Source organism: Condylostylus longicornis, unplaced genomic scaffold (assembly GCF_029603195.1).
Source record: "Condylostylus longicornis isolate FDR11 unplaced genomic scaffold, ASM2960319v2 ptg000110l, whole genome shotgun sequence".
Classification (NCBI taxonomy): Eukaryota; Metazoa; Arthropoda; class Insecta; order Diptera; family Dolichopodidae; genus Condylostylus; species Condylostylus longicornis.
This window is the reverse complement of record NW_026578078.1, coordinates 2,538,026-2,557,011: the sequence shown is the minus strand read 5'-3', so window position 1 is coordinate 2,557,011 and position 18,986 is coordinate 2,538,026. Positions and strand designations below refer to the sequence as shown.

Below are 18,986 nucleotides of genomic sequence, written 5' to 3'. Positions count from 1 at the left end.
ATCATAATTTTTTTTTCCAAAAGAAAATAAATGATTCAGAAATGTCATTCAAAAGTGGATAAACTATTTAGTTAAATTCAGTTCAGACATGTGAACTTTCAAAACTTTTGAAAATTTTTCTTTTGATACATACATATGTATTTTCTCTGTGAAAATCGATTTTTGTTTCGTTAATGTGCTATGATTAGAAATGTGAATATCCTATTGTCAAATAAAGCAATGATCAGCTGTTTTTGTTATTTGTACATTTTTTAAGAAAAATCTTAAAGGCGAAAGGGTGGGTGAGTAGAATGTATGCAATTTAAATTGAATTTTATGTTTTAATTTAATTTGTCATCAGTTTCAAATATTGCAATAGTTTTTTAAGATTGAAATATTGTAAAATTAGAATGCACCCAGATTTATCGCCACATTTACACACTCCTGAATGCAATAGGTTGATTGATTTGTTGAAAGCGTGTCATACAGAGGTATATATAATTACTTTTTTTTTTATAATTTTATTAAATTGCAGTGGCTTATTTGGCTGTTTCAGAACAAATTTTTGAGGTTTGTTGGTCAATGTAATGAGATTGACAGAGAGTTGTGGCGGTGTTTGAAAAAGGAGCGTGAAGAGAATATAAGAAATAATCGTCGGAAAGCACAAGAAAAACATCAGCGAATACGTGAGAAAATTAAAGAAGCAGAAAAAATTTCAACTTAAATTTAAAGCTTGCTTACAAGACAATGAGTTGCGATAGCGGTGATGAAGACTCTTTAAACCAATTTCGCTTTGAAGAGGAAGAACAAATTATAGGGCAAGAAAAGGTTCATTCTATTACAAACTATTATGTAGAAAATTTTCCATCAAGTATTGATAGATTTTTTACACGTTATTACTATATTAACACAAAAAATCATAGAATCGCAACTGAAAAAAATTTGGAAGTATATTCAGTTTTATTTCATTCAAATCGAGTTTGTTTGATAGGGTTAGCTGATTGTCACCCCGCCCTCAATAATGGCATTGAAAGTATAACATTCGAAATTGGAAATTGTAATCGCAGTTTAAATAAAGTTTCAGGGAAAGGAAAAAAAGGTGGTATGATACTTCAAGAGGATTCAACATTAGCTATTATAATTGATAAAAAGTCTAACTTGTACAGGATTCCCAGTTGTATTCGAGGGAAATTAATAGAAATTAACGAGCGACTGTTAGATCTTAACAATATAAATATTTTAGGAAAAGAGGGGGATGGATTTATAGCCATTGTTCTCCCCAAACCAGAACATTGTAAGAAAATTAAAGAGGACTTATTATCTAAGCAATCCTATGAACAATACAAACGTGTAAATCTTTAAGAATTAAATAAAGCATATGTAGGTAGTTTCTTTTTAAAACTGTCATTTAATAACGTCTTAACGACGAAAAATTGAAGGCTTTTAAGGCTTGTTTTTAGTGCTTGGTATGTTGAAGTGGGTAAGTGGATATTATTGCATTCAGCTTAATAGGTTTTTAGATATTTGGACTTAGAGCAAATTTAACTTATTTATTTTTGCATTTTTGAGTATAGCTTTGATTTTTGCATGTACATACATATGTATTTCTGCTTTGAGAAAAAAATTGTGAACATCCGTGACTTCTATAACGTTTTATAAAAAGTACGGTATTAATACGATTGTACTACCGTCTCAGAGCTTTCAATACCTTTAAATTGTAAAAAAAACTGTTAAGGTTTTTAACACATTTTGGAATACAATTTTTACAATATTAATACATGCTTGTTTACAAATTTCAATTTAAAATTCTGTGCAAATGCTAATTTTTAATAAACGTTACTACATCATTAAAAACATAGCACTTTTATGCTGCTTTTTAGAAAAAAACTTAATAATTAGCACTTTATTGCTGAAAATATATTGGTTGTTTCTGGCAACCTTTTTATGATATGTATAAGAAGAGCGTGCTCGATTTTTTCGATACCCAATTTACTTTTATTTTACGTATCAAATACGTACAGAACGCATTTTGGAAAAGTGTAATTTGTCATGAGCTTTTACTAAACTTTTTGGAATGTGATACTTTGTAAAGTTTAAACTTTCATGTCATGAGTTTTGAAAGATCATGCTTTAATATAAACTTATTATATAATATGTACGTATTTTTATTTAAAAGAGTAGAAATATGCAAAAATATACTTTTGGATAAAGTTCAGATCTTTGCCCACCAGACTTCAATCAATGACGGGCTTATGCACATACATACATATGTACATACATATACATATGTAGCATTAGAAAGCGATAAAAATAAAACAAATGTTACGTTGTTTTTTTCTTTTGTTTTTTTTAATTGGTAAACAAAATATGTATTTTTTTTTTTTTAAATACGTTGCACAATATTTCCAGGATGTTGATTTTTTCATTTATATTATATATATTTATAATATAATATATGCTGGTATGTAAGAATTATATAGCACATACTTGTCTGATATATTGGGACACAATATAAATTTTTCCTAGTTTTTTTTTTAAATATTAAATTGTATGCAAATTTATATAAGTACTTTGTTTATAAGAATAAATCTAAACATTACATGTATACATACATTAAAAATTAACTTCCTCAATATTGGTTTAAAATTTATATGTATAACAAAAAAACAGTGTTTAGGCTTTTCTTAAAGATTTTAGCTTTTTCTTGAGAAAAACAAATTGTTCATGTATGTACATAAAAATTATATTGTTTTTATGCTCTTATTTTGTACACACAAACGCTTTTACGTTTTTATATTTATAGATACTTGAAAATTTTCCTGCTTTTAGTGTTATATGTACATATGTAAATATGTACGTATAGCGTTTTCAAAAAGAGTAAGGATTTGCCTACATATGTGTGTATGTAGGTGCATGTTAAAATAATAATTTTAATTTTTTAGTATTTACTATTTAAATTTAACTGATGTTTGTATGTACATATTCAACTTATTGTTGTTAAACTAAGAGGATATTTATTTTTTTTTTTATTTTTTTTAATTACATAAATATTCCTAAAGAATTTCAATAATCCTAACTAACTACTCTTCAAAAATTATAGAAAATAAATTAAAAGACCAAAAAAAATTTTTATACATATAAGAAACGTTCATCAACCACGAAAAAGCAAGATAATAAATTTTTGTGTCTCTTAATGTAATTTTTATGAATATTATTGCTATTATTTATGCGATTATTTTTATTTTTCTGGATTTTTATATGTATGTGTATGTTAAAAATTATTATTTCTTTCAATTTTAAAAATTAACATAAACAAATATTCTTCTATAAGTTTCGTTATTTATACAAGCTTCATATTAATGCGTGCATTTTAACGATCTTCCAGAAATTTGCTGGTTGAAGGATATCTTTCTGATTAAATAAATTTTGGATGTTGTTATTGTTTTGGTCAAATGACTAAAAATTTCAATTTGATCAATTAGTTTAAGGATAAAAAATTGGTTTTAACAAATTAAAAAGCGGGCTAAATACCACTATTTAATTAATTTTTATAAATTTAAAATTTTTCATAATAAATAATAATTACATTAACAGTTCAGATAGATGTTGAAGCTATAATTACGAGCAGGGTTTCTCTATCTATCATGAACTGAATACTATACACAAACATAAATTTTAACAGATGTACATATATTACATTTCTTTCTTTTTTTAGCTCTTAAACTATATAGCATAAAATAATTTTTTTCTATTTTTGTTTTTATACATGTTCATTAATTATTCTGTTTATTAAGAACATTAATAAACATTTTTTTTAAACATAAATTTTATTCAATAAGCTATATTAAAAATATTCGATAATATTTGGATTATAATAAAGTATATTACTTTAGTTTTATGTGTTGGAAATACATAAAGAAAAGAGTTAGTAAAAATATTTTATAATTAATAAAACGCGAAAATATAATAACATAATTGAAAAAAAATGAACTAAAACATGTTTTAAATGCGGTTGTTGACTTCAAAAGCTATTTTATAATATTGTGTGCAATTAAAGGATACTAAACCTAAGTATTAATAAAAAGCATTAATCCAAAGTAGCGCGGCTTTATATATTTAAAATTAATTCTATAATTATTTGTTCGAAAGTGTTAATTAAATATTTATTATATTTTCCTTTAATAATAGAATTAAATTATAGTTTCTTGTAGTGTTCTAAATATTTGATAAAAATTATAAGTTCGAAAATTTTCATATGTACATATTATATAAATACATATGTGTATGTATGTATAATATATTTGTGTACAATATATATTATACTAATTTGGTATTTTTCGATATTTATATTATTAACTTAAATTACATATATATATATATATATCTTTATATAATAAACTTTAATTTTCCCCTTTTAATTTAATTTTGATATACCTATTCAAATATAATTAATTATAAATAAATACGTCATATATATATTCTAATAATAAAATTTTATTTAATTCAAAGAAATGTTATTAAATATTTATTATATGATTTCAGATGTACATATTTGTTTTTAATAACCTTCCCCTTACAAATACGCATTGTTAATTGTATATGTATAATGAGAATGCGAAAAGGTGAATTTAATTAAAAAAAATAATTTTTTTTTAAATGTTCAAATTTTCGTTAATTCCCGCTCATAACGACTTTAAAAACATACATATATTAAAAATTATAAAGGGTGTACTAAAAAAATTCTATGTTTTATTTTAGAAAGGATTACAAGTAAAAAGAAGGTTTGTTGTTTTAAATTACTCAGTTTTTATTATACACAATATGCCTTTTTATATTTCAGTAAAATATTTTATTTCCAGTGGAATAAATTAATTTTTAGATGTTAATTTTTTTTTGTTTTGAAATCACAGAGTAATATAAATAAACATTTTTGATATGGTATTAACAAATAGCAAAACAAAATCATATATTAAAACCAATTGAATTAAACAAAATTTTGTTATGCATTTTATTTGAGATACCGTTACATAAATGAAAAATTAAAAAAAAAAGTTATTATAATAATTAAATAATATTCGTAATTATCAGTAACATGTTCTAATAAATAGTTAAAATCGTTAAATATCGTGTTGGAAGAAAAAACGAAAAATCAAATAAGAATTTAAATATCTATTTGTATGTATGTATCTCTCAAATCAGTTAAATGTTTATTTGAAAATTGATTTTGATGTAAATAATCAATTGAGAAAATTAGATCAATTTCATTAAGTGCTTTTTTTTTTTATTTTTTATACTTTAACCATTAAACATGTGAATACAAAAAACTGTTAATTTTCTTTACTATTTTAAAAAACTTAAAATTTCAAGTTCTATTTTTAAATTTTATTGCAAAAATTTTTTTTAATGAAAGTTATTTAAATATAAAATTAAGTTATTTAAATTATAAAATTTAATAAAATTATGATTTAATAATATTGAAATTTAAATTGTACGGTTTTAAATATATGCGTTGGTGTGCTTATGTACATACATATCTGTGCTTGTTGTTGGCTATCACAGAGGTTAAATTAAATATTGATTTTTCTATAAAGGTGTTAATTCTTTGTCTAGTTTTTAAAAACGGTTTAATAATATTCAAATATTTAATAGTTTATTTACTATTTTTTTTTATAATTTTTGTCTATATTTTTTAAGCTGTTAATTTTATGGAGTTTATCTTTAAATTAATTATTTTAATATTGGTTATTTTAATATATATACATATTATATATGTATATATATATATATGTGTATTTATTTATTCTCAACTTTTACTGGTACGATCGTTATCATGTGAAGTTGAGTCGAGCTTATTCAATGTTTGTTCAGCCATTTTCTTATATTTTCCAACTAATTCAGGTAAATCGTAAGCAATGGCAACATCTAATTTTTGTATGGGACATCCACGGAAGTATGTACATGTTTCTGACAATTTTTTAAATTCATATAATGGATTTAAACGGAAGAAATCACGATAAACATCTGGATCTGGTAAATCATAACGTGATATATTTGTTAATGTTGATAACCCTTCATAAATGTGGTAGTTTTGTGGATTTTCAATGATTTGATCGGATATTTTCTTTTTGTTTCCAAATATAGTTTTATGATTATAATATGTATTTAAGTAGCAATCAACCATTTTGGCATGATTACGAACGCGAACCTTAAAACAAAAAATTAAAGAAAATTATAAATAAACAATAATTGCAATATTGACGTAATTGTGCAACAACTTTGTACTTACAGCAAAACGACGCGCACTTGCAATTCTATTTTCAATTCTTTTCTCAATTGCAGTTCTTAAGTCCCTTAAAAATGCACGCTCTTGCGCTTGCAATAAACGTACTGGCGAATTTGGTTCATATGGATGTGACCACAATGATGTTGTATACATAACTGGTGGTTGAGCTGATGACATTAAAGGTGAAATATTCCATATTAATGCACTCTGAACTCGCAATAATTCATCAGGATGAATTGTATCAGCTTTATTCAATAATATTCTTGTTTGATATTCACGTCCCTTTAATTGATCTAATATTGCTTCAGTTTCAGGACCAACATCAAGTTTAGCTGGATCATATATTAAAAATATAATGTCAGCTCGATCAATAAACCATTGGCAAGCGTCATTGAATGGAAATAGTCTGGAGACTTGTTTACGAACTTCTAAAATTCCAGGAATTTCAACAATATTAACCTAAAATTGAAATTTTTAATACATATTTTGTTAATGTGCTTCTATTAGGCATTTTTTTGTCAAAAAAGAATTTATTTCTTGTAAGATACAACTATGTTATATTTATTATAAAACATAATTGTATACAGTATACAAAAATGCTTTACTATACATATATTATCATATGAACACCTTTTCTAAGAGTGGATTCGGCATTTTTAATCCACGAAGACGCTCTTCTAAACCTTGACCGAATTTTTGCAATCCAGAGAATGTGTAGTCAGCTGCCAGTTGTGTACCATCTAAAACTTCAGTTTCATTGCCCCACATTAGAATATTGAAATAAGCTGGTGACGGTTCTGCGCCTAAAAGCATAGTTAAAGATTTAAAAATTCATTACATAGCCAAAAATATTCTCATATTATATTTATAAAAAAGGTCTAAAGTTATACCGGTTCGAAGGGAATTTGATTTAAATTCATTATCAGTTAAATAATTAATGATTGAAGATTTTCCACCACTCCATGGCCCCATAAATAATATTAGGGGTTTTGAAAAAATTTCTGGGTCTGAAAAATGTCGATTGCTTAAGTCACGGTATTTGTAAAGAGTTTCTAATGGTTTAACAGCATTTTCGTAGATGCGCTTAATGTCACGTAAAATAACTTCAGCAACATTATCTAAAGCATGCTCCTGTTCTTCGTATTCATCATCTAAGTGAAGCAATTCATTAATATGACTACGATCTCGGGGATGTTCCGGAATTTCAGCTTCCTAAAAAAAATAAAATGGTTAAAAATAAATAATTTCCAACAACTCAATTTGCGATACCAAAAGGAGATCGTCTTCTGGGCGAGTTTCTTTACTTTCTCCATCATCTTCTTCATCTTCCTCTTCACCTTCATCGTCTTTCTCTTTAGAAGCTTCTTCATCATCGCCATCATCATCGTCAGTTTTTTCTTGGGTAGTATCATCTTCTTCAGGTCCTGCACCTACACTTCTCTTTATTCTGCTTGTTATATGTTCTTCTTCAGCTTCTTTACTTTCTTCATCTTTAACTTGTTCTTTGCTTTCTTCATCCTTCGCTTCCAGACTTTCCTCATCTTCGGCTACGGCTGTTTCCTTGAATCATAGTGAGGAAATTTTATAAGAAATTTGCAATTATAAATAAGTTTTGTGTACATAGGACGATTAATTTTGTGGCAACCTAAATATATTTAGCACAATATTAAATATTTTGTTTATTTTCAAAGTGTTATGCAGTTAATACGTAGATATTTCATTCAGTCAGTGAAAAAACTAACTTTTATAAATTGTGCATTATACGTGGTACATTAAGTAAATGAAGACCGAACTAATATAATTTTATATTTATCGTGTTAACTTATTCACCTTGCTTGCCTCATCCTTATGTTCATCATCTTCACCCTCTTTTTCTTTAGTGGTATCTTCGTCATCGTCTTGTTCATCATCATCTTTTTCCTTTGTTGCGTCTTCTTCCTCTTCATCATCATCTTTTTCTTTTGTTCCATCATCCTCTTCATCTACCTTTTCTTTTGTAGCATCCTCATCTTCATCAGCATCAGTCTTTTCCTTGGTTTTATCTTCGTCATCATCAGCCTCTGATTTCATATCATCGACTTCTTCTTTAGTGTCATCTTTTACATCATCGTCTTTATCGTCATCTTCATCGTCAGTCGCAGCTTCAGTTGATTTCTGTTGATCATCGTCATCATCATCTTCATCATCAGCCTTGCCTTCGGTTGATTTTTGATCATCTTCGTCACCTTCTTGTTCATGTGTAACATTTTCATCTTTGTCATCATCATCATCATTATCATCAATTTTTTCTTGTGTGGTATCTTCATCATCATGATCATCTTCATCATCGCCTTTTTCTTGTGTTGTGTCATCTTTATCCCCATCGTCTTCGTCTTCTTGGTTTTCTCCAGATTTTTCTTCAGCGGCTTCTTCTGACTTTATATCATCTTGTTCATTGTCTTCTTCCTTTGTTGTTGCTTCATCCTCTTCATCGTCGTTCTTTTCAGCAGTGGTATCATCATCTGTTTCTTCCTTAGTTCCATTATCGTCTTCATCTTTAGCTTCAGTTTCATCATCGTTATCATCATCAGCAAGTTTGCTGTCTCCACCATCATCATCGTCTTCTACTTCAACCGTTTTAACGTCACCACTTTCGTTCTGCTCTTCATCATCATTTTCATCTGCTTCATGATCTTCTTTAGAATCTACACCATCATCATCAGCTGCTCCCTCATCTTCTGTACTTCCACCAATAGTTTCTCCACTTGGAGGACCATCGTCGTCATCACCATCTAATCTTATGAAACGAAGTTAAAATCGTTAACAAAAATGATAAAATCCCGTTATATTTTATTATAAAATTTATACCTTTTTCGCTTTGAAGTTCCTTTATAGCTTTTTCAATATATGGTTTGCATTGTGACTCTGTTGGGCCGACCTCTGCGCTCACTTGTGCGTCTAATTTTGTTATCGTTTTTAAAACAATTTTTATCAATTTATATAATATTTTTGTTGCTGATATTTCAAATTCCGAAATATAGTGAAATTATTTATTATTATTTGTATTCAAACGAAACCTGCATGTTTATATTGTGATACACTTACTTTGGTTTTTCAAAAATTTTTATTTAAGTTTAAATAGTTGAGGACAGTTATTATGTTTTGTGTATAACACGATTAAAAAACTAACAAAGTACACAAAAATGCACCAGAAAAAATTTATATTAATTTTTGGTAAAGTTGAAAGTAAAGGCAATAAGATGCTAAAATACTCTTTTAAAATATCAAAATCCATAATAAGCTATTAAGTAATTAGTATTTAGGAATTGAAAAAACTAGCAAAGTGACTTTTATAATTATACGAGTAACATAATAATTATGCTTACTGTTAGCTTGATACTTTTTTTAATATTTAATAATGCTTTAGATATTTGATATGGCACAGAAACAATGGTATCAACGTCTGTAAATTTAATTCAAGCTTTCTAAAATAATTAAATTTGATTATGCTCAAAAAGCATAAAATATTTCTATGAATCTATAAAATAGTTATTTTATTTTTTTAACTGCAGTTTTTAAGCTTTTATATTTTTAACCCTATGTAACATACGTAGATACATTTTTATCCATGTGTTCATCTGAAACAAATTTGCAATAGAGAATACAGAAAATACAGAAGTAGGTAAAAATTTCAAATTTCTGTGAACGTAAAGTTAAGAATTGCAAAAAGTTTCGCTTACGTATCTAATGTATGTATATGCTTTTGCACCATTACGAGTACAACAATCAAATAAATGAAACCGAAGTTCTAATAATTTAAAATTTTGAAATATTTCTACCTATATACATATGTAACATCCATAATAATATGTTTATAAATTAATATGATTGATTTTTTTTGTTAAAAGTTAATTGGTTATCGTTACAATTATAAAAGTTAGGCATAAAATTTTTTAGTTTTATATGCATAAGCAAATTTTACATACTCTTCTTTAATTTTAGAGAAATAAGTAAATGAAAATATTATAAATAGAAATTGGGGGAGAAAGTTTTAAAAAAATGTATACTCATTCAAAGTTTACTTTCGTAATATTAAATAAACTCACATATAAAATTTCATCAAAATCGGTTCAGCCGAATTTGAAATACACACGTACGCATAGACCGACAGACCGATACACTGACAGTCCAACAGACCGACTTCTCTCTAAAAGTAGTTTATTTATGCTCCCCTACTATGAAGAAGTGTATTCCCACCGAAAACTCGACATCTAAAATTGGTTGCCATCACATAACCTGTGGCCACATGTATTCACAATGCGGCCGGTAAATTTTAGAAGGAAATGTGAAAATAAAGTTGGATCAAACTAATGTTTTGAAAAGAAGCACTTCTCCTTTGAAAATGTGAAAATATTGCTTTTGAAAACAATCTACGTTATTCATACATACATATTTTTATTCGTACATGTTGCATTGCTTTTACTGTTACTTTGCCGCTTTTATAGAAATTTGGAAAGCTTGTAGTTTCGGAAATATGGTGCAATTCATTTAACGAATTTCAAGAGGCGATATCTTGGGAGGAGTGTTTTCCTTATGGAAATAGAAGAGGGGGAATTCATCATTGAAGAATATTAAGTGAATCGAATAGCACCACCGCATTTCATTGTAAAAAATTATTAAAAGCATGACAATTTTTTTTGACCACTTTCTGCTTTTTCCTAATTCAATACGTTTCTTAAACAATTTTTGCGAATTGAATGCTTCGTAAAAATGTCTGCATAAACTATATGAAAAGATATACTTCGCCTAAGTTAACGCATGTGTCTTATTTATATGTCTGCAGTTTCAACATGTATATTGCATATACTAATTCAATTCAGCGTAAGATGCTGTTTTGATTCATACATGACCGTTTGTCCATCCTTCTCATTGCACGATAACTCAAAAATCAAAAAATAAAAAGTCAACAAACTATCACAAATATTTGTTATTCTTATTCTTATTATTGAACCAATTCGAACAACGGGTTCGTAACAATCATACTTGATACAACTCATAAACTGACTTACTAATATAACGTGTAATTGTTTTAATTAATAAGTATTGTGCCTATTACAATAATAATATGTAGTGTAATAGGCTCACAAAGACTATTTCGAATATTTCAAAACGAATAAGGTGTATGAAATTTAACAAGTACCCAATTTATAGTTCACATATGCCGGAGAAATTTTGAAACGGCTTAATTTGGACAGCTGCCATTCAAATATAAGCGGCCATGTTTCCAATTATTTGAGTATTGACTTTCCAAATACTACTTAATTAAATATTGACTGAAACACATTTTTATTTGTTTCAATAATGTTCTTTTTCTGCAATAAGGATGCAATAAGGAGTAAAAAGTGTAAACAAGTAAATTGTGGTGTTTACTAACATAACAAATAACTGTCTGTCTCAAATGTACCATGGAATAAGTTTTCAAACATGTCACTGATTAAAAGATAAACAAATAAATATATGGAATAAGTTATAACTTGGTGTAATAAATGCAAACAGAGTGTGTTATTAGTTTTAAAGCATATTTTTTTATTTACATATTTTATTATTTTCAAAAACAAAACAACGTACTGTTAAATTCACAAAATATCATAAAAAACTATAAATAATTTTTGGCCCTAATTTTTAGGTAATACAAATGGAATTTTTTTGAACTTAATAAGTACATAAGTACACAATGAATATTCAATTAAATCAAATTTTTTTTGGCAATCAACTTCTTAAAAAAATAATTATATTATTTTTATAATTGTGCATTATAATATGTTTTTTAATAGTTTACCTACATGAATATATAAGTATATAAAATCGTATACCTTGATGTACATCCATTTACATATCTACACCCATATGTTATTATGAGATTTATTTTAAATAAATTTAAAAATTTTTACTGACAAAAGTGTATTAATTATCATTACGAAACTTATGAAACAATTTCAATATTATTTTTAGTACGCGAGGACATGTAAGTACTGAAGTTTAATAGGTAAATGTTCATACTCGTATTATACATAATAAGATCAAAATTTTATTAAGTTGAAATGTATATTTTTGGGTCAAAACACAGTACCCATATTCGACATTCAAAATTGAAAAATTTTAAGCATTTGTTGAAATTGTTTTGTAATATCGTGAAATACAATTTATAAAGAAACCATTAGTTTTCGAAATAATTTGATGATTAATTTGAAATTTTTTAGTGCAAAAAAAAGAAAAATGGTTTAAAAATATTTTTAAAAGCACCGTCTTGTAGCGCCATGTAATTTTTGAAAAAAAAATTTTTACAATTAACAAAAATTGTACAAAATTTATGTTTAAAAAATTTTTTCTTTTAATTTTATATGTACATACGTATAATGAAATGATTTTCTGATCAAGTTATAGTTTTCTTGACATTCTAATTTAAAAATCTCAAAAAATAAACATAGTAAAAAAAATGTAAATTAAATAGAGAATAAAGTCAATTAATCCATTGGAATATTTAGGATAACACGGTAAATTTTATGCAATTGAAAGTGAATTGAAAAATACAATAATATTCATTATACATACTCATGGTGTTTAAGCAAATCTAGGAAGATCGATTAATAAACTACCGATGTTTTTAGATTCGATATACATTATTTTACTGATATCAAGATATATTTCCTTATTATACAGACATACATATGTATGTATATCCTTATGGTGAGAAGCAGAATCAAAAGCGGTAGTTTATAATATAATAGTTGGCTTTGAATCTGTTAGGATATTTTATTATTTGAAATTTGGAATTTAGTTTCGAAAAAACAAGCTGTCAGCAATTAAAAGTTTGGCCATTTTTTCGGACCGAGTGGACAGAATCGAAAAAGAAAAACAAAATTTTCTGACAAAATGAAGTACATTCCTTTTAAAATCTAAAATTGTTTTATTAATTTAAGGGAGCGGATATTTTAAACTACATTTTCTATGTAAGGTTTGTCTATGTAGGGTTTGTCTATGCCAGAAAATGATATTTTATTTTCTTTTATTTTGATAAAAGAAAAAGCATATTAATTGTACTTTAATTTTTACATTTGTGTAATTTCTAAATTGGTTGAATATTTTGTGTATAAAATTGCATGGCAGCTTTATTTTATCAAAGGTTTTAAAGTTTTGTAAAGAGAAACGAGACAAGGCAGAGTGAAAATACCGAGGATTTATTCTTTAGTTTAATTATATACTTCTTTAACAATTTAAAAACTTGAACGCTTGAAAATTAATGCATTAAAAGTCGAAAATTTCTTCAGGATAAATGAATATGAATAAAAATTAGTTCTTTTTATACATGGCTTTCTTCATCATATACATGGCCAATTTAAAAAATTGCCTAATTTATTTAAAGGATCTGAGAATTAAACAGAAAATCCAAGTAATTAAATAGAGGATCTAAAAAAAACATTAAAAAAAAGAATAATCGAAAGTGAAAAAATAACGCACCTCATAAATAATATAAAAATAATAAATTTTGCACTTAAAGAAAGTTCATAAGAACAAAACTGAGTTTTTATTGTCATCTTTTATTCTTATGAATAAAAAAGTTATGAGTTTTTAAAATATATATACATGTACATATTATACACTTATAGAAAATAAATTTTCTTAAAGAACAAAGTGTTTCAGTTTAAAGTTACATCGTATTTTTACGAACCCATATACATAAAATATCAATGTAATAAATACTCTTTTCAAAATTTTCCAAACAGATTTTGTTTTCTAGTAAACATGGAACATAAATTATAATAAAAAAATTTACTTTTTGTGCCAAACAATCTAATTAAACTCAACAGAATTTAATTGTCATTAATATTACTTTTTTTTTTATTTAACCTCACCATTGGTGCAGTGGTTATGACGCCGGCCCTTTAATCGAATGGTCTCGGGTTCAAAACCCGGTCAGGTCACTATAAAAATTATATTCAATATTATATAACTTAACATACAATACTAATAAATATTATACAAGTAATTTTCATATATTTATAATATTCGATATTAAAAACTAAAAAAAATTAACAGTAAGTATTAATAAACTTAAATATTTAATATAAATAAAACTACGGCAGGCTAGTCACCTAGCTAGTTAACTCTATGACGCTATAAAACTAGGGCATGATATCTAGCCCTATGCTCCTCCTAGGAGTGAAGAAGGAAAGAAAATATTTCTTTAATTTAGTGAATGTGCTTTCACAATGTTATTTTCAAAGAATAATACTCAAACCAAGAAAATGCATTAAGGAATAATTTGAACAAAATTCTACTAAAGTTGTATTAAAGAATGTCAAAATTTTTAAAATGTATATAATGTGCAAATGGAACATTTTATATACATATATATTTTCATATTCAACAACATTATTCACACGGGCAGTATTCATTTAAAAATAAAAATATATGTATGTATTTATTATAAAATTTTTGGAAAAACGCCAATAAATGTCTAGATTAAAAAATATCATCTACGTGTATTGTTCAACTTTAAATTCTTTTCTTAATCTTAAATATTTACTTATACAAAAAAACAATGTATTCTAAAGATACGTATGGCAATAGAAAAATCCCTTCGTTGATATGATCAATGTCATGTAGGCGGATTGACCTTCTTTTTGTTTATTGTTATCCAGGTTATTATGAAAATAATAAATATAGTTGCATAATAAATTTTTGAATTGTCAAAGAATTATGAATATTTTTTAATTCTATCTTTGTACCATATACGTATATATAGTTCCAATAATTTAAAAAGTTCAACACATTTTGAGAAAATAAACTTTTGAATAACTTTTGTGATTTGAAATGTGTGTGTATTCTACTTTGAAATTTCAAAGCATTTTTTTGCTTATTTTAAAATTTGAGAAAACTTTAATCATTTATTATACATATTATTTTGTTTTATTATTTATTTTAGGTTTTGCTGAAAAAGAGAATAAGTTCGAAAAGAGAATTCATAAATTATAGAATAAAAAGTATTGCCAGACCTTCTCAGAATTCTACTCAAAAAGAGAAAATCCAGATTTAACGTTATTTTTAATTGACTTTCTTTCTTTGAGAAAAAAAAAAATTATTAATTTAGAGGCTAATAGTTTTATGCATATCGTGCATATTACTATTAGCCTCTGAACCATTTTGATTAACCAAAAAGTAAATCAAAAAGAGAAACTAAAATGTTACTAAAATTTAAACAAAATGTTTTAATCATAAACAAACAAATTAAAGTTTAAATTGTAGAGTCTCAAATGCACTAATCTAATATGGTTATTATTGAGTGCTGCATTTAACAACAATAAGAGAATAGAAAAATATTTTTATTGGCGTTATTGATATTATTTTCAAAACATAAAATTAAAAACAGGGTATAAAACAACTTGGATTTGGAAGATTGTCAATTTATGTTGTATTTTTGAAAAATTGTTAGATGGGTATATAAATATATTTAAAATTCTCTCAAAGGGAAGAAGGTTTCAAATTATATAAAATAAAAAAAAATTAATTCAACAAAAATTGTTGAAAAAATTATTGAATAATTACGAGTAATTCATTGTGAAAACTTTTCTGATTAGTATTTGAATACAGTCTATGATTATTAATTTATAAATACAAATAAAATACCTATACAATAATATTTGCGTATTATAAAAAAATATATACAAAATGAAAATATAATGTTCGTAAGTTTTCTAATTTTTTCGTCAATTGATTAATACATATATCATTTCTGAGTATCTGTTATATTTAGTAATTTTTTGATTGAAAATATTCTTCAGCAATAATACCGTTAATCAATGGAGTTTTATTTATATAAATGTAAAAAATTAGTGCAATTATTTTAATATAAATAAAAATTTTTTAATAATAATAAGAACGGGGGTATATGAAATGGTTTTATGTTAAAATTTATATTTTTTATTTTATGATAGACTGGTAACACTCATTATAACAAAATTTTATAAATAAAATCCCCGATTTTTTCTTATGCATGTATTTATATATAAAGTATTCATATATTTTCTGAAATTTTTCCTTGATTTTCTCTTATTTTTATATTTTATTTTAAATAATTCTAATTTTAAAAATAAGTATAATATCACAATAATCATGTACACTCAAAAATTTTTAGCAAAACTGGGGAACGATACGTTTTTTTTGTTATATTTTTTTTTTCTTTTAAAAATACATTTTTTATGTTTTGGTTCATGTTATACATAAATATTATAATGTACCTACATACAAACATTCATGTAGAAGTTTTTTATAAGTACGGCAACAAGGTATACTAACGCTAAAGCAATTTAATATTTTTGATAATTTTATATCTTCATATGTACAGTTATGTATGTATTATTTTTTTTGCTTAAATTGCATAATTTTTTCTTTTTTTTCAATTTCTTTTTTTTTAATTTTTCATTTTTAAATTTTTTTTTTAAATTATATAATACATTACGCTATATGTATAAATTATTTTTTGAATAATTAAAGATCACTGAGAATTTAGATTAAAATTTTTCCTTTAATTTGCATTATTGGAAACTTTTGTAATATTTTTTCGAATACTAGAATAATTACATGTTTATATATCCTTTATTGGGTAACACTTTTTCACATTATTACAGTTAATTTTTTATTTAAATTTTCTTTCGTTTTTTTTTTAATGTCTATCTGTGTATCACAATATTCATTTGACGTAGACGGGTTTTTGTTAAAAAATCGTTTGCTATCGGTTTAATTGAAATAACAACAACAAAAAGGTTATACTTTTAAAACCTACCGTTAAACGAGACGGCAAATAGGACTAAACCAAATAGGACCCACAGTGATAGCCGTCCCATGGTTACTTAACGTATAAGAGAAAATTTATAAAAATAATTTTTTTGATTTTTCCTTTTGGATATTTTTGGTTTTTCTTTTTGAATTTTTTTTCTTTTCTAGCAATACGTCACACTTTTAAAATCATAAAGATATTTTATTTAATTTTTTTTTGTTCCTTTCCTCTTCTCTTCTCACACTTATATTAATTTTAGATATAAATACATACATACGCATATATACGAATATACAAATATGTTTTTTTCAAAATTTCAAATTTTCGTCGCGTTTAGACACTATTAACAAATAAAATAAAAGAAGAAAACACAAATTGAAATAAAATTGAATTTTGGGTATATGTAAATATTTTTTTTTTCGGATTTTCTTATATTTTCGAATTGATATTTTTGTTTGCAAATTTAGAAATATTAAAAAAGTTCATATAAATAAAAATTTCATTTGCTTCACAAAATATTTTGATTTCGGCGATTAGAAAATAATTTCAAAATTAATTATTTTAATAATGCAATTATCGTTGGCGTTATACTTAGCTAATTTAAATTTTTATAATATCAAGCTATATATTCGTTTCGCTTAAATTATTAAATGTAAACTGAGATACAATGAAAAAATAAAATAATGAATATTTTTATTTCATATTTAAAAGCGAAAAAATGAAAGATAAAAATTATTTATAAATTTTTTAAAATATACGAGTATGCAAGAAATTTATTTATTTTATTTTTACTCATAATGATATTTTAAATTGATTTGTTAAAATGTATTCAACGTAGTTTACAGTCTTGTCTAGTAAAATGAAACTAAATGATTTTATAAACTTCTTATTACAAATTTGAAATCTATCAAATATAATGAAGAATAAAGAATTTTTTCGGTTATAAAAATTATTCTACATACTTATTTACATATTTCTATATGTAAATTGTAAACGATTCTCGATTCAAATAACAATTTAATGCTATCTTAAAAAATTAGAAATTTAAAGCTATTATATCGAACCTAAGCATCTTTAATTTGATACAACAAGAATTCGTGTATATTTATATAATTATATAAATTTTTGTATATAATTTTTTGGTTTTTAATTTTTATGTACATATTACGTATGTGAATCTCAGTCGAAACTTGAAATTTGCCAGCATAATTTTAAAATAATAAAGTGATTTTCTTAATTTAATTATTTAGAAAAGATTTGATAGAATTTTGAAATAATTGTCTTGAAAGAAATTATCATACAAAAATATTTTTATCTAATCATTAAGTACAATGAATTTGAAAATCACGTTTCGTGCGAAAAATTTCATTTCACTCAAAATGAAAATGGAAAAGTGTTAAAGGAAAATTAAGATATAGAATTTTTTTTAAAACAGTGATAATTTTTAATTTAAATTTCTCGTTCTTCTTTTTTGTTGTTTTTTTTTTTTTTTTAATATTTTTTATGAAATTTATTTTGACATTCAAGTAAATCTTTTTTTTTTGCTTTCTTAATTTCTAGGCAAAAACGCCTAATTTTTTTTCAATTTTTTTTTTTTTTTTAGAAAAAAATTTTTCCTAATATTTTATGTTATAGATGTATTTATGTTACACATTAGAAAAGAAAAATTCTATTACATTATAATATATGTACTTATATAAAAATAAAAAATTATAGTATAAAATGATTAATTTAAGAAAGATAGAATAAAACAAAAAAAAAAAAGAACGACACAGAAAAGCACAAGCAAAAAAAAAAATAAAAAAAATCGAGAAAGAGTAAAAAATATTTTACACGCGGCGTCGTCGATCTTTCCCGGTCTAGTCCCAACTCGAAACAGTAAAACTAATATTAACATATGACCACAAT

General features: G+C 24.9%; 3 protein-coding genes across 4 annotated transcripts; 2 read left to right on the top strand and 1 right to left on the bottom strand.

The window, feature by feature from the left end:
• The first annotated feature begins 201 nt into the window (after positions 1-201).
• LOC129614560 (COX assembly mitochondrial protein 2 homolog) lies at positions 202-703 on the top strand. Of its 2 annotated transcripts, XM_055529253.1 has the most exons (3): positions 202-281; positions 341-470; positions 536-703. In XM_055529253.1, the coding sequence occupies exons 2-3, from the start codon at positions 390-392 to the stop codon at positions 701-703; spliced, it is 249 nt and encodes an 82-aa protein (XP_055385228.1). In that variant the 5' UTR covers positions 202-281; positions 341-389. The 2 variants fall into 2 exon arrangements, with proteins under 2 accessions (XP_055385228.1, XP_055385227.1); XM_055529252.1 differs by having other exon boundaries at positions 252-470.
• A 23-nt stretch (positions 704-726) lies between these two features.
• Positions 727-1,380, top strand: LOC129614559 (protein Abitram). Its single transcript, XM_055529251.1, has one exon. It carries the CDS (start codon positions 727-729, stop codon positions 1,339-1,341), a length of 615 nt encoding a protein of 204 aa, XP_055385226.1. The 3' UTR covers positions 1,342-1,380.
• Positions 1,381-5,413: 4,033 nt separating this feature from the next.
• LOC129614558 (protein starmaker) lies at positions 5,414-18,986 on the bottom strand. The gene is made up of 9 exons (XM_055529250.1): positions 18,912-18,986; positions 17,085-17,418; positions 9,110-9,199; positions 8,093-9,033; positions 7,532-7,822; positions 7,153-7,474; positions 6,893-7,065; positions 6,266-6,721; positions 5,414-6,184 (listed from the first exon to the last, which is right to left on the bottom strand). Exons 2-9 carry the CDS (start codon positions 17,143-17,145, stop codon positions 5,783-5,785), a joined length of 2,736 nt encoding a protein of 911 aa, XP_055385225.1. The 5' UTR covers positions 17,146-17,418; positions 18,912-18,986; the 3' UTR covers positions 5,414-5,782.

Bases quoted from the DNA above. Each gene is read 5' to 3' on its own strand.
- LOC129614559 (XM_055529251.1), top strand. From the start codon at position 727: ATGAGTTGCGATAGCGGTGATGAAGACTCTTTAAACCAATTTCGCTTT.
- LOC129614560 (XM_055529253.1), top strand. From the start codon at position 390: ATGCACCCAGATTTATCGCCACATTTACACACTCCTGAATGCAATAGG. The intron at 471-535 runs GTATATATAATT...TGGCTGTTTCAG, and splicing joins TGAAAGCGTGTCATACAGAG to AACAAATTTTTGAGGTTTGT.
- LOC129614558 (XM_055529250.1), bottom strand. From the start codon at position 17,145: ATGGGACGGCTATCACTGTGGGTCCTATTTGGTTTAGTCCTATTTGCC. The intron at 6,722-6,892 runs GTGTTCATATGA...TTTCAATTTTAG, and splicing joins CGAATCCACTCTTAGAAAAG to GTTAATATTGTTGAAATTCC. The intron at 6,185-6,265 runs GTAAGTACAAAG...TTTTGTTTTAAG, and splicing joins CAAGTGCGCGTCGTTTTGCT to GTTCGCGTTCGTAATCATGC.